The sequence below is a fragment of the Dama dama genome, chromosome 18 (genome assembly GCF_033118175.1).
Source record: "Dama dama isolate Ldn47 chromosome 18, ASM3311817v1, whole genome shotgun sequence".
NCBI lineage: Eukaryota > Metazoa > Chordata > Mammalia > Artiodactyla > Cervidae > Dama > Dama dama.
The window spans coordinates 86,307,971-86,325,003 of record NC_083698.1 but is presented as its reverse complement, the minus strand read 5'-3'; the positions used below and the strand labels follow the sequence as shown (position 1 = coordinate 86,325,003).

General features: G+C 36.4%; 1 protein-coding gene across 1 annotated transcript in view; it reads left to right on the top strand.

Moving 5' to 3' along the window:
• The window catches only part of GRM8 (glutamate metabotropic receptor 8), an 819,273-nt gene extending 805,229 nt beyond the window's left edge, over window positions 1-14,044 (top strand). The window contains exons 9-10 of the mRNA XM_061166403.1: window positions 6,996-7,242; window positions 13,792-14,044. Of these exons, the coding sequence (XP_061022386.1) occupies window positions 6,996-7,242; window positions 13,792-13,841 (297 nt within the window). The 3' untranslated portion in view covers window positions 13,842-14,044. The remainder of the gene's footprint in view (window positions 1-6,995; window positions 7,243-13,791) is intronic.
• The last annotated feature ends 2,989 nt before the right edge of the window (window positions 14,045-17,033 follow it).

Sequence of the window (17,033 nt, the reverse complement as noted above, 5' to 3'; positions counted from 1 at the left end):
TTGTTTTAATCACTTCTAGTAATTAATGAGATTATTTTAGTCCACTGACCAAAGCCCTTCTGCAAAGCAGAAGAAAAATCATTTATGAATATGTCACTTTGGTGGACACACAGATGAGGGAGTAGAGAACAGGGGTAGAGAAAGGCAGGCTTTAAATGTAAACGTAGCTTTTTCACTGGTCAGACTGTGTGTGAGGCAGCCAAATAGGACTTGGCTGGCTGGCAGAAAGTGAGATGAAACCATCCAGGGCAAGGCAGAAATATTGAGGAATAAATAATCTGTTTCTTATCAAATGGCATAAACCCATTTGGGGTGTTAGATTTCGTAATAGTAGTTAGTTACATAGGAGTTGAAAACTTACCAGCTTGGTGTAGAGTTCTGTATGCAGGCAGCTGGTTGAAAGGCAAACACTGACCTGTCTCCTGAAGTAATATAACCTCTTCCCTCCTTACTTTTCCTGCAGTCTTTAGTGATTCTAGGTCACGACCTACATTGAGTAGATCCTAGATGTACACCCAATCACTCCTGCAGAGAATGAAGAAGAATCTGTAATAGGTCCCAGAAAAGATGTCATGTTAATATGCCCTATTGTGCCGTCTCCTCCCTGACTTAGCTAGACATCATTTAAATCTGTTTCAGTGCATCTGATTGCTTCAGGTACAAAGTGTCCAGGGGTCATAGAGGCAGAGGGGAGTGACAGGCTATCAGTGGACATAATAGAAAAGACACTCCCCTTCCTCCAAGTACTAATATCTTAGAGTGATAGGGGGAAGAAGGTGGGGCATAAAAGAAGGATGGAAAGAAGAAGGTTACATTAACATATCCAGTACCACTGTCAGCATTTCTCAATGGATTTATGTTGGCTATAGGGAGTTAAATATAGTTCCCTCCTAATATAGTTAGGATATTCTGGTGAGCTGTAACGTTGATATAGAAAGCCAGTACACTCTTCTACTCCCTTTCAGCAAATAGGAGTTGACTTTGAGGCAAAATTTTGTTCTGCCTACTTTGAAGTACGATTACAGAAACACTTTCCTTTGTATCATATAGTCAGAGCAGGGCTGTCAGCTCCTCATTAAACTGTCTACTCTGGATAACTGACTCATAGACCACTCTCTTCTTCTATACTCCTGGAAGTATGCTTTGTTGGCAGCCTTTTAGATTCAAAGTTGTAGCGCAAATAATCTTTGTTGAGCTACTAGTCTTTTGTGCCTAATTTTATAAAAATTATGTCATTTTACCTGTAACCTTTGTATGAAAAAGTACTATTTTTCTCCATTTTGGTGGCTCAGTGATAAAGAATCTGCCTGTCAAGCAGGACACATGAGTTCAATCTTTGGGTCGGGATGATCCCCTGGAGAAGGAAATAGAAACCCATTCCAGTATTCTCACCTGGAAAATCCCATGGACAGAGGAGCCTGGTGGGCAAGAGTCAGACACTACTTAGCAACTAAACTACTACCAGGCCATTCCACCTATAATCCTTCTATGAGGAAAGTGTTAATTTCCTCCATTTCATAGGTAAGAAATTAAAGGTCAGGGAGGAAAACAAGATCTCACAACTGTTCAGTTGCCAGGGACATTTTTTTAGAGTTCAGATTGTCACCTGGTGGGTCGCCTAGGGAACTTTACCACCCACAAGGCACCTGTGGAGTTTCTCTGTAAATCTCTATATCTTAAAAAAAATTGTAAATCATAAGCACTGATGCTGGAGTTCAATTTTAGGTCTGCTTGATCATGTTTCTTCCTGACAGGACTCAAATAATTAAACTATTCAACAGGTATAAAGGAAATCCGGGAGGTTTTTGGAAACATCAATCCTTTAATGTAATCTTTCCATTTCTTCCGAAATATGGGAGATACTAAAAGCCCTATCATCCATGATGCTAAGACGTTAGCATCTCTAGAATGACAGTAGGTGGTGGCATTTTGTTTCTTTGCTTATTTTGCTTTCACTGAGGTTATAATATATGTGCATTTTCATTTCATTACATATTCAAAGATGAAGTTCAAAAACTGTCTACTCACAGTCCAAAATCCTGTTAACAAAGACTTGGCCATCATAATGTTTTAGATTTTAGGGTATGATTTTGGTATAAATGCTTTTTATATAGTAAACTCATTAAAATTTTCATAAAAGCACATAAGTAAGGTCAGCCTTATGGCATAATTTGCAATCATAGTGACTAATGGAGAACTTGAAACACTAAGCATCGTACAATTTGGCCTAATTCTATGTTTATTACATCTTCTATTGAATTGGTTTGCTGAAAGGACAGGCTACAGTAGTACATTTAATGTGGAAACCAGCATTCCAGAATCTACTTCATGCTTAATATTTAGCAAAATAAAATTTACTATATATTACAGAAATTATTCTGAAAAGGGGAAGAAATTTATCATGTATATTTATGGTAGCAGATAAAATTTATAAGACTTTCAAACTAGAAAGGTGTTTATGAATTGTTTGGTCTAGTATTATATGTTTTTAAAAGACCAGCAGATTAAGACTTATAAAAAGAATCCAAGTAATCAATGTGGTGGACTTCCCTGGTGGCTTAGTGGTAACAAACCCACCAGCCAATGCAGGAGACACAGGTTTGAGCCCTGGGTGGAGAAGATCCTCTGGAGGAGGAAATAGCAACCCACTCCACTATTCTTGCCTGGAAAAATCCCATGCACAGGGGAGGCTCGCAGACTTCAATCCATGGGGTCCCAAAAAAGTTGGACACAACTTAGCAACTGAGCAGGAGCATAATCAATGTGGATGCTCCTATCATTTCATGGCTGTTTGATCTCTGGAGGTATTTATGTTTGGTTCTTGTTTCTTTTTTAAGTTAAATTGACTTGGCTAGGTCCAACTTGAATAAAACTGATGATTACCTATTTGAGAGACTTTGAAATATTTATATCTGTAGTTTGTATTTGGCTCTATTTTTTCTTTATATCCTTTCTGTGCAGCCCATTTTCTACATAGCCTTTCTGAAGCAATACTAGCAGGAGAATAAGTAGAAATCCAAAGAGGATTAACCAATGCAAGAGAAGCTTATGGGTATTCATAAGTTGCCTAAAAGTAAGTTGCATATCTTAGGGAGGTTTATGTGGTTTAAAGGCACATTGTCACATTTTAACAGGACCTTCTTAACTGTAGTAGATCTTTAGTTCTCTCAAATATAGTATGGGTTTTCACTTGTTGGCAGGTAGCCTAGTCAAAGCAATGATTTTCCCAGTCGTCATGTGTGGATGTGAAAGTTTGACTATAAAGGAAGTTGAGCACCAAAGAATTGATGCTTTTGAACTGTGGTGTTGGAGAAGACTCTTGAGGGTCCCTTGGACTGCAAGGAGATCAAACCAATCAATCCTAAAGGAAATCAGTCCTGAGTATTCATTGGAAGGACTGATGCTGAAGCTGAAGCTCCAATACTTTGGCCACCTGAGAACTGACTCATTGGAAAAGACCCTGATGCTGGGAAAGATTGAAGGCAGGAGGAGAAGAGGATGACAGAGGATGAGATGGTTGGATGATATCACTGACTCAATGGACATGAGTTTGAGTAAGCTTCAGGAGTTGGTGATGGACAGGGAAGCCTTCTGTGCTGCAGTCCATGGGGTTGCAAAGAGTCGGACATGAATGAACGACTGAACTGAACTGAGCCTGAGAGGTCATGACATGTAGTAATTTATCACTTTGCTGAGGGATGTATTTTCATGATGCCTCTATTGAGGCTGGTCACCCACTCCAGTATTCTTGCCTGCAGAATCACACTGACAGAGGAGCCTGCTGGGCTACAGTCCGTGGGGTCACAAGGAGTAGGACATGACTGAAGTGACTTAACATGCACATGCACATATAGCCCAACCTATATAATCTGGATTCACATCTCATTATTTTGTGTTTCTCACTTAAAATGTCATCAATCCTGATGTCCATTTGACAGAGTGGAAAGTTATAGAAAACATATTTTATATTATTTTTATAAATCAAGGGGTTCTTGAAGATCTTCATATACTTGAAAATAATGGGTCATATCTAAGTAATTATTGTTGTTTAGTTGCCAAGTCATGTCTTGACTCTTTGCGACCCCTTGGATGTGGCCCATCAGGCTCCTCTGTCCATGGGATTCTCTAGGCAAGAATACTGGAGTGGCTTGCCATTTCCTTCTCCAAGTAATTATTATTGTAATTACATTATGTATATAATTATTATGTAATTTCTTATTATATTACATAATTATTGTGTAATTATTATGTAATTTCTGTATTATGAGTGGTATCTAAGTAATTTTTATGTAATTTTTAGAGATATGTAAGGAAAAATGTGGATTACAGATCCTAAGGAAGTTTATACTCTAGTTGTATATTTTATATGAATATTGCAAAGTTTACATAAATGACTATAATTACATAGTTACACGTTAGCAAGTGCTCCCGTGTTTTTATTTTTCAATGCATTAGTGCTTAGAAGTAAAATAAGGACAATATAATTAAGATAAGATTTATCATGGAAGACTTCCTGGAGGAGGTGAACTTTGAAACAAGCCAATCCTAAATATCCCTACATGATGGGTGTTCCCACACTCATGATAGGGTTTTTTCTTTTTTTTTTTTCATGATAGGGTTTTAAGCAAAGAGCAGCCTTAGTGGTAGATAAACTGAACAGTAAACTCAGTAATCCACAGGATATGATTTCTCAGACAAGGACAGCCTCTTTAGTGGTGCCTGAAGTTCTCTTCACATGTTGGACAGTGTCTTATCTCAAGGCTTTGTCATCTGTTAATAGAAACAATCTCCCCTAGAAAAAGGCAGCCATAGGCTGATTCAAGTATTTATCCTTGAAGGTATATGTATTTTGAGCCTTTATTAAAAAGGACACAATTTGTTTAGGTCCTGGGGATTACCAGATGCAATCTGACAACTTTATGTTTTCATTGGTATCATTATGTGTGAACAGATATTAATGAAGATCATGTAGATGATAAAGGGATCTTTTCATAATCGAAAAACAGGGCTACTTTGTAGCCTCAGTATTCCAACTTACTTGGGAAAAATTATCTTTTGAGCTCAGGAAATGAAAAATGTTAGTTAATCAAGGTTTTATTTTTAAAGATGTGATATATTCATATGATAGAATATTACTGACTCTTAAAAATAACAAAAGGAAATCTTGACATTTGTGGCAACATGGATGAACCTGGAGGACATTATACTAAGGGAAATTACCCAGATACTGAAAGACAAATGCCGCATGATTTCACTTACATGTGGAACCTAAAATTGTTGTTCATTTGCTCAGTTGTGTCCAATTCTTTGCGACCCCATGGACTACAGCACACCAGGTTTCTCTGTCCTTCACTATCTCCTGGTGTTTGTTCAAACTCATGTCCACTGAGTCAATGATGCCATCCAACCATCTCATCCTCTGTTGCCCCATTTTCCTCCTGCCCTCAATCTTTCCCAGCATCAGGGTCTTTTCCAATGAGTTGGCTCTAAAATAGCCTAAATATTTTAAAAATATTTTAAATAGGCAGACTCATAGAGGCAGAGAGCAGAACAGTGGTTACCAAGGGCAGGGGGAAGGGAAACTGGGGAGATACTGTTCAAAACGTATGAACTTCCAGTTATGCAAGATGAATATGTGACTATAGTAAAATTACTGAACTGCATACACATGAAATTTGCTAAGAAATTTGCTTAAACATTCTCACCAGAAAGTAAAATAAAATAAAAAGAATGAATAAGAGACTTCCCTGGTGATCCACTGGTTAAGACTCCGACTTTCAATGCAGGGGATATGGGTTCGATTCCTGGTTATGGAACTAATATCCCACATGTTGTTGGCAACCACAGCCATGTACCGCAGTGAAGAGCCTCAGAGCTGCAACTAAGACCTGATGCAGCCAAATTAAAAAAAAAAAAAATGAATGAAAGAAAGAAAATGGTAACTGTGATGGATGCATTAATTAACTTGATTGAGATGGTTTCATAATATGTTCAGCAAAATATTAAGTTCTATACTTAAATATATAGAATTTCTATGTTTTGATTATACCTCAATAATACTGGGGAAGAGAAAAGATTAAAATACTATCATGTCTATTTTCATAACAAAATGAAAAAGCCAAAAGCAATGATTTTATGCTTGACTTTTTTCAGCTCATTAACCTCTAGATTGCAGAAAGAAAAATCTTCCAGAGGGCCTTCTCTTTGTAAGCACCAGAGCAGTCAATTTCAGTGAAATAAGGATAAAAAATGAACACAGAGGGAGAATTCTCAAAATGCAGATGTCAAGACCCATCCCCAAAGGGCATGTTTCAATCCTGGAAGGAGGAAGTCTTTCATTATTTTCTAAAAGCACCCACATTTATTTTGATCTGATGCTGTCATCTAGAACGTCCTCAGAATTTTCCTTGGGTGGGAGAGGCTGTTAGAAAAATCAAGTCCTTATGGCATGCTTGTGATTTATCAGGTTTGGAAGCTCAACTTAAGTCATTATGTGTAGATGCAAACACTAGTATTATTCAAGCAATGGTGTGAAATAGTGATGTTATGGACTATTTCACTCTCACTCTATTTCTACTGTATATAATTTACCTTCTAGGTTAAGTTTATTGTTTAAAGGATAGCGTTTGACCCTGGGATACCCCCCTGAAGAAGGTTTGTGTGACATAAAGTGTTAGTCTTTTGCTAGACTAGTTTTGTTCCTTTCATTATAAAATGGTTAATTACAATCTAAGCAGGAAATTAAGCTCCATCAGCCTACTTGTTTTTTGGTCTGTTTTAAGGAATTGGGCTTCATCAATAATACAACTTTATCCACATCTGCAGGTGGGGATAAAGGAATGCTTGACTACAAGTAAGGGTATTAATTAATTAATTTTAATAAGGATCTTTTAGAAGAGAAGCTGGGATAATTTCAGAAAATGGCCATGTTATTTGCTGTATCTTAGATCAGGCTTACCAACATTGATTCCTTTTTTTCTCTTTTCCTTCCTCAGATGTACATCCAGACAACAACACTCACTGTCTCCATGAGTTTAAGTGCTTCGGTGTCTCTGGGCATGCTGTATATGCCCAAGGTTTATATTATAATTTTTCATCCAGAGCAGAACGTTCAAAAACGCAAGAGGAGCTTCAAGGCTGTGGTGACCGCTGCCACCATGCAAAGCAAACTGATCCAAAAAGGCAATGACAGACCAAATGGCGAGGTGAAAAGCGAACTCTGTGAGAGTCTTGAAACCAACAGTAAGTCATCCGTAGACTTTCCGATGGTCAAGAGCGGGAGCACTTCCTGATAGATGTACGTTGAACATTCTTCTACTGGTCTTGGGGACTGTACAACATGGTTCCAGGGGCATGGTGGTATCCACCTACCATGAGACCATCACAGTAGTTAGAACTGTTTGGTTAGAACCAAAGGATTTCAATGCAAGTGGCTCCTCTCCAGAGCATGAACATAGACACAAATTCTCTTTCACAAAGGATGACTCTCAAGTCTCTCTTGTGAAGCGTCAAAGAGCTTGAAGCTTGGAACGAGGCTCCATTTATAAGATTATCCTTTAGTGTTCACTCTCCAAATGTTGATAGTTCAATATGGGTTGCTCTTCATAGAATTAACAATTAACTAGTATTTATGGAGCATGTTACCAAAGATCTTACACAAATAACATGTGTGTGTGCTAAGTAGCTTCAGTTGTTTTCAACTATTTGTGACCCCATGGACTGTGGCCTGCCAGGCTCCTCTGTCCATGGGATTCTCTAGGCAAGAATACTGGAGTGGGTTGCCATGCCCTCCTCCAGGAGATCTTCCCAACCTAGGGGTCAAACCTGTGTCTCCTGCTTTCCAGGCAGCTTCTTGACCCACTGAGCCATCAAGGAAGCCCCTTATACAAGTAGACAATATGCTATTTAGGTATTTAGGGAAATGAGAAAACTTGTTAGCCAACATGTTAGGTTAAGTCATAGTTTATATTTGTTTCCCCAAAGTAATCCCCTTCTCTGACTTTCATTGATCTCTCTAATTCTTAAGATATATTCAGATAGAGTTCTTCTCTGAAAGCCTCATGACCTGAAAATAGGACTCTTGCTACAACCACCACTCCACTTATCCTTTCCTCACCTATCTTCCTCTTCTCTATATTCATCCCTGAAGAAACACATAATAATACATTATTACCAAACTAATCCAGTAGAGTTTAACTGAACTATTCAAGTCCATCTTGGTATCTATTGAAGAACAGCAAATTGCAAGTATGTACCGCAAATACCAGAAAGTTGAATACAGTGAGAGTGTACACACACACACACACACACACACACACACACACACACACATTCTCTCTCAGATTACTCCAGGAGGCTATATCTCCTATTCTTTCTACATTTGACATGAAATACAGGGATGATTGAGTTGATTTTAGCCGACTCAATTATTATAACAACTTAATCTACAACACTGTCTACTTTAACGCCTTATATGCAGAACTATCCTTAGTAAATAAGCATGTATTAATTAAACTTACTGGCTTCAATTACTATCAGACTTCTTGGAATGATTGGCCAGATCCTCTAGGAAGATGACCTTCAGTTCTTGAATATCAAATTTATCTATATATCTATTCACTCTCTACAAATGTGAACCCTTAAATAAGTACAAGAGAAGCACAATAAGGATTGGTTTGATATCAAATTGTTAAAACCACCTCTGATTATAGGTAGGGAATTGACTAATAGTGGAGCTATTTGGGCACTTAGCAGAGGGTGCACTAAAACTACTCTCAAAGGCATTCTATCAGAGTAGAATGCTTGTGACTTGAGGGCAGAACTTGATGTGCTTTCCTGCCTTGAAAGAATCAGTGCAGGAAGTTAATACCTATTGTAGGATGTCAATAAACTACTGTTGACCAGTGATACAGTTTGAACACTGGCACATCTCAGTATGACTCACCAGAGTCTATAGATGCACTTGGTTTTTAATAGCAATCCAAAGAACTTTATATAACGTGGAAACAAATGGAAACAAACAAATATACAGTGAAGTAAATATCAGTTATCCTGGATTTACCTCTTGTACGTAGTAAGGAAAAAAATAATCAACTTTTTCCACCCTTTTAAAAAATAAATCGGTTCCCTGAAGGGAAAATTTCTGGTGTTGATAAAGACTAATCCCATGTCATAGAAATAAGTCTAACACATTTTGTTTTCTTTCTATTATTTTCTATTGATGCTGAAATGGAAATTTCATAGCATGGGTACATTCCCTATTTCTTCTGAAATAAGAATGAAAGATTACAAAAGTGGAGCCTCTCTGGTGGGTAATCCTATAATATTCTGGAGGAGTCGAATGCTCACTTTTGGAAGGTGAAAGAAAGCTAAGGTGAATCAAGATAAAGTCAATTATGACCTCAATGAAGTTTAAACTGTACTTTGTAGTTTTCTTCTTTTACAGGAGTGGTTTAAGGTTGAATAAATTAGGCTCAGATAAAGTGATTACAGTTCAGGCATTCAAGAATGTAGGAAATCTTCACACATCCTTCTTCCATCCTACTCCCTTTAACCACTATTAACCTTTGCTTACTTAGACACCTAGTGACCATGGACCCCAGGAATGCCTATCCCCTCTGCCACATGTACCAGTGGTTTGAATGGAGTCAAAAGTCTTCCAAAATCACAAACTCTCTAAAACTACCAAAAACTTGAAGAGCTTAAATGCAATATTTTTCTTCTATGAGAACATTTTATGTCTTTGGGAGTTTAATTGAAAACTGGAAAAATTTTGGCCATTAAATTCTCTGTAACTACTATTGTACCTCCTTGGATTTGAAATACCTCCTTGCAAAACTGAGGGAGCCTATTTTCAATCAGTCCCAGGCTGGTTAATCCACTGGGACTGTGTCCATGTTGTTGCACTCTCATACTTTCTGCTATCAGACTTTTGATAAATCACTCTCACTGCCATGACATGACAATGACATACAGTATAGCGTTTTGTAAACTATAAATCACTGTATAAAGGTAGATGTATCATTGCTGTCTTGAAAATATAAATTGGCCAGGGGGTCATAGAAAAGAGAAGACAAAATTCAAAAACTATTGTTTTAGCATCTCTATTTTTAATATGTGAAGGATTTTGATAATTATGGCTACTGTTTTACAGTTGGAATTTTTTTTAAATTAGCTTTGTATTTATGATATACATGCAAGTCCCTCATCCTTAAGCCATTTCATCTTAAAGATGACTTGTTAATGCCTGAAATTCTGATCATACATGTAAGGTTTTAAAGCTTCTAAAGGTATGCAGAATAAATAAAAGGAATGTGAACCTGGAAGGTATACCAAACAAGTCCATGTTAATGATTGAATTTGCAGAATACTACATTTCACATGTAAAAAAGGTCAAGCGTTGTTTCATAAAACTTCTCCTGAAAAGAAAGTTAGGAACAAAGCTGATATATATGAATTTTATCAACAGTACCCAATTAACAAATGCTGTAACATGGTAGTCCTTAAGCTCTGTTCATGCATAATTCATGAGAACAGCTGCTGTTGGAGGTAGATCCACTTTCTCTGGCTTATAAACCCAGTGTGTGTGCACAGGAAATACATTGTTGCTGCATTCAAACCTGATTTTCACAAAGCATATTCATCATCAGAAGTGTTACATTACCTCATATGTATATCTCTGAATCCTTTATGTTCTGTAACACTTCTGGGATGAAGGCAAAAGTACCACTGCTGCCAAGAAAATCTGTAGACATACCTCCTTCTATTGAGCTTCACTTGATTGTGTTTCCCAGATACTGCATCTTTTTTTTTTTTTTTCAAAAAACTGAGCATTTGTGGCAAACTTGCATTGTTGAATGATGGTTAGCATTTTTTAGAAATATTTTTGTCTAATTCAGGTATGTGCATTATGTTTTTAGACACACTATTATTACACACTTAATAAACTATAAGCAGAATTTTTTTTTTGGCCATGCGGTGCCAAATCCCGTGTTGGACTCAATTCCCTGACCAGGGATGGAACTCGTGCACCCTGTACTGGGAACTCAGAGTCTTAACCACTAGACTTCCAAGGAAGTCCTAACGTAACCTTTATATGCACTGTGTGTGTACGTGCCTATGTGCTAAGTCACTTCAGTCGTGTCCAACATGTAACAATCCCACGAACTGCAGCCTGCAAGCCTCCTCTGTTCAGGAGATTTCCCAGACAAGAATACTGGAGTGGGTTGCCATTTCCTTCTCCAGGGGATCTTCCAGATCCAGAGATCGATCAAGCCTGCATCTCCTGCATTGGCAGGCGGGTTCTTTACAACTACTGCCACCTAGGAAGCCCTTATATGCACTGACTTGCAAAAAACATTCACATGACTTGCTTTATTGTGTGCACTATCATTTTACCTAGTGGTCTGGCCCACAAAATCTAGATTGGTCTCTGAATAATAGAAAAGATAAGACTTAAAATTCAGAAGTGTTCAGAGTCTTACATCCCTTTTCTAATCAAAAAAATTATGATTCCTTTTGTAGATTATAGTCTTAGTTCTCAGTAGAATTCTACCATCTTTTTCTGGAGGTCACTTCTAAGAGCCCAAAAAATAAAACATGAATTTCTAAGGAGGTTTAGAGTCTTAAAGTTGGAATGATCCTTGAAGAATAACATCTGAATATCATCTTCATCAAGGTCTTTTGGCTATTGTTTTTCTGTTACCTCCATAATTTTTCTTTCTAGCTATCTTCAAATCTGATAAATATTTCTTACATACTTAGTTATTAAATATACTGAATATGGCAAAAAGTTGAGTATTTTTCTTTCAGGGCCGTTTTTTTAACTCATAATTTTTCTTCATCTTGTCAACAAAGACCATGTGAAAGTCTTTCAAAAGCATAGCTGAAGTATAGATTTTATTTTCTTAGAAAATATTTAGAGGCATATGATAGCATTATACAAATAAGAAAGAAAAAAATTAAAAATGAAATAAAGACCATAAAAATCACTGTCCCATTTTACACCAAAAGCATTCCATATTGATTCTCTAAGAAAACTGCTGTTACCCCACAAATCTCCCCTGCCTCTGTCCTTTCAAAAACTCAATGTTATGGATTGTGTATCAATGATGACACTGAGGCCCTGTAACCTGGTTTAGTGATGTTTTTGCACTCATTTTTTAAAGAGGATGCAATTTAAAACTAAGTCTAAGATCTATTTCCTTTCAATTGCACGTCAATAATAACCTAGTGTGAGCAATATAGAAAGATATGCAGATATGTCCCACCTGTTTTTGGCATGAAGCTCATAATAGTCAATGAAATAACAATAGCAAAAGCATCTACAACTAGCACATCCTGGGCTACTTGCTTTAATTTTACTGATTATGGTCTTTAGGTAATGCTGGTTCTGATAAAAAATTATCTGGTCAATTACCAGAGTTCATGTACATTAAAATGGAATGAGTCTAATCACTCATTATTTCAGAGAAGGAACTTTACAATTTTCTTATTCAGTGTTCAAAAGTAAATCATTCTCTAAAAAAAAAAAATCTGTTTCACTGTAAATTGGATTTATGTAGTGAAATACATAGGCTTCCTTGGGGGCTCCATGGTAAGGAATTTGCTTGCCAATTCAAGAGATGAGGGTTCTATCCCTGAGTTAGGAAGATTCCCTGGAGAAGGAAATGGCAACCTACTCCAGTATTTTTGCCTGGGAAATCCCACGGACAGAGAAGCCTGGTGGGCTACAATCCATGGCGGTCACTAAAGAATCAGACACAACTTAGTGACTAAACAACAAAGTGAAACATATACGTTTAGCATTTTTTCTTCTTTTTTCTTATTCATTCCAGAGTTCCACTGAAAAGTAGAACATCACATTTGAATTTTAGAACAGAGATTTATTCCATCACAGCTTTCAAAAACACAAAGGAATTATCTGGATTTAGACTTGTATTTCTGGAAATTTAATTATGAATATCAATTTGACTTAGAATATTTTCTTTTCATACCTATTTAATAATCTTACAATAATGGGTTTTATTTCACAGTAAGCTGGTACCAGAAAAATTAAATATTAATTTGCTTCTTCAAGTCTTTATTTTTTAAACATCTCCATTTGTATCCTTTTGATGAAGTGAAAGTGAAGTCGCTCAGTTGTGTCTGACTCTTTGCGACCCCTTGGACTGTAGCCTACCATGCTCCTCTGTCCATGGGATTTTCCAGGCAAGAGTACTAGAGTGGGTTGCCGTTTCCTTCTCCATGAAACCAGACCATAAATATGTGTTGGCAATACATTTTAATGTATTCACTTTTAGAGTTTAAAAGTATTATATTTGAATAAAAGACATATTCACTCTCAGAGCATGACTAATTATAATGACTGACCCTTTTTTGGTCATCAAGCAGGCTCGAAAAATTGATGTCTTTAATGTGGATTATAAAAAAAATCTTTTTTTATTTTGCAGGATACAGAATTGATCTGTTCTTTCATTTTTTTACACTGTAAATCTCTGTTAATCAAAACACACATTAAATAGAATTTCACCTAACTTTATTAAACACCAAGGTGTTCATATTTTTAATTTTCTGCTAAATGTGTTTATTATAGATGAGACTAGTGGTTTCACAGATCAAAAATTCTGCTTTTTATTTCTACAGCTGTTGAATTCCTACCACGTGGTTTAAAATAACATGTTGCAAAGACCACATATCATAAGAAGTCACTTTAAGATTTGAATTTTAAGATCATTTTAACAAACTGATATATTATCCTGTATTATAATTTGTCTTAATTTGTCTTAACAGCTTCCTCCACCAAGACGACATATATCAGCTACAGCAATCACTCAATCTGAAACAGGGAAATGATACAATATGAAGAAATGTGGTATGCGATCTTAAACAATGAACGTGACACCACCAACACTCACTCCTGGAGATCTCTGTAGACTACAATCAATCAAATCAATAGTCAATCTTGTAAGGAACAAAAAGTAGCCACAAGCCAAAAGTATTAATAATAGGGAGTGAAGAAACCCGTTTTATACAATGCAACCAATGAGTGTCAAGCTAAAGTATTGTTTATTCATGAGCAGTTAAAAAAAAAATCACAAAAGGAAACTAATGTTAGCTTGTGAAAAAAAAACAAAAACAAAAACAAATGCTGTTGAAATATGAAATAAACCTTGTCTGATGTTATTCTTGTAAGTATTTTTCTGTGATTGTGAGAACTCCCGTTCCTGTCCCACATTGTTCAACTTGTATAAGACAAAGAGTCCGTTTCTTGTAATGGCTGACCGGATTGAAGCCCTGGGTTGTGCTAAAAATAAATGCAATGGTTGACGCATGCGATTTTTTTATACAAATAATTTATTTCTAATAATAAAGGAATGTTTTGCAAATGTTGAGAGTTGTTTTGTTCCAGTTTTAAAGCCAGGGAAACCTCTTTCCAGTTGGCACTTCTGCTGTTATTTAACTCCTGCTGTAAAAGCCCTGATGTGCCAAGAAAACACTATTTCCTCGAGGAATGTGTTTTTGTACATTTCCTTGTATGTGAAGAAGATTGTTTTTTATTTCTATATCAAAAAGAATTATTTGTGTAAGACTTTGTGACAACTTCAAGATTTATGTGGTAGTTTTTCATAGTAATTGCCTCTTTTCTGAAGAGTCAAGCAGTAGTTTGAGGTCAATTGCTTCAGGTTATCCTAATTAACAAATGATGAGTTAAACATTAAACGTGACTTCTGAGGATGTAATCTGAAAGTCATCATCTAAAAGTATATCCAAGTATCCCTGAAATTCTCCATTTTCTAAGTCAAGCTTTTATGTAATGAAATAGTCCAAGGTGTATAATATTAACTTTTTCTCACCTGGACTTGGTGTTCAATGAGATCAATGAAGTAATGACCCTTACCCAATACATTCCTCAAAGCACAGAATTAACATATTTATTCCCTTGGCATCACTAAAGAAACCACAGTCCAGATAACACATTAATGCTTTCTTATTTTCCAAATGAAAACATTCATTGGTTCATAGAACAGTATCATTAAAGAGAGAGAAAACAGGGAGCCTGTGTCACGCTAATAAACCATGCTAGGATGGCTAAAAGGAGCCTGTTAAAGACTTCAAATCTGCTCCCACTTTTATCATGGGTACCTCTTATCTACACAGTCCCAGACACCCATCAAGTCAATGGGTCTCTACGATCATTTTGTTAGTAAATGTTCTCTCTGCTGAGTTAGCTTGGATGGCTCATTGCATTCCTTATAGATATAAAGAGCTATCTGTGTTCTGTAGCTTCAACTAGGATATTGACAGTCACTTTATTTAATATAGAGGGTTGAAGTAGAATAGTTCAGGCACCTTCAATACAGAGTAACATTTCCTAGATCCCAACCCAGACAGCTGCATACAGAAGGAAATGGGTACTTATTGGCCTCTTGTTATAGTATCTGTTGCTTGTAGATAATATGTAAATCAAGAGAGAGTATTCTTTTCAAGTTTTCAGATAATCTAAATTACTGATAAATGCAATCCTGTAATCAGGATTGTAAACCCATCTCTAGGTGTACCTTTCTAGATAAGACCTAGTTTAAAATAAAATAAACTCACAACTACATATTTAATATATTTTATTGTGCCATGTAGCTCAGTATCAATAGCTAACCAAGAAAATTAATTATGATCATATTTTAATTTTTAAATGGACAGTTTTCTTTGTATTGGAGATTACTATCTATTTTTACAATTTTTTAAACTAGTAAGTATACAGACGTTTGGTTGAGAAAAAAATGCTTGAATTTTGCAAGCCTTGTATTTCATTCAGAGAGCAAAATTCAAGTATACATTCATATTTTCGTTTAATAATTGACTCTAGTCAGGGTAAGTGAATGCAACAGAGTGATTATGAGAGAATAACTGGACCAACGGTGGGTTTTTATTATTATGATGACTTTTTCCTTTTAGGGCTTTAGGAAGAAAAATAAAATATTAAGCCAAATTCATGACATTTCCAAATTGTTTTTCCAGTTACAAACTTACTAATGGGTTGTCTTTCCTAAGTACTTTGGTAAATAATTGATATTTCTTTGGTGTTCTACAAATTTTTATTTAGCTCACGATAGTCGGGAAGATCTCCTGGAGAAGGAAATGGCAAGCCACTCCAGTATTCTTGCCTGGAAAATCCCATGGACCGAGGATCCTGGTAGGCTACAGTCCATGGGGTCGCAAAGAGTCCGACACACTGAGCGACTTCACTTCACTTTCACTTTCATAGATTTACATATGCCAATCATCTTGTATAACATTATCTCAGTGGGAAATTTCCTTCCTGACGAAACTATCATCTCCCCAGGCAATGGGAGGATACACTCCCTTACCCTCTTATAGTAGGAGCTGGAACGTTCTGAACTCCACTGCGGTTATTTTCTCAGGGACTCTGCAAAGGGCTCAGGAGACAGTCATACATGCTGGGACAGTGTGGGGAGACATCGTGTAAGGAGAAGGATTTAGCATGTGCCTAGCAGTGGTTCATAAGTCCCATGCTTTAAAGCGAACTGCCTGTGTACTATAGATAAGCAAATGCAAAGTTGCTTGGAAATAATATAGTATTATATTCTTTAGAATCGACCTTGTGTTTTATTCTGGCCAGGAAATGTCACATCTAATCTCAGCATGCCAGAGAGAATGCTAAAAATGTAGCCTAAGGTAATATTCAGCAAATGTCACTTGTAGACAATAAGCAACATATTAGTGTGACCTTGGGCCAACCAAATCTGACCTCAATTTTAAAAAAAAATTAGCTTATATTTGCTAATATTTAAAGGCATCTGAATCCGTGATGGTTGAGCTGGCACAGACTAATTTTATTTTTAAGGAAAACATCATAAATTTAAATTCAAGGGATGACCACTGGGACATGAATAGGGAGCTAAATGATTAAGCTTAATTTTTGGTGTGTATCAGAAATTTTCACAGAAAATTTATCATTTCAGAAGAACAGGATTTTACTTTTTTAAAGTAAATACCATATTACAGGAAATCTC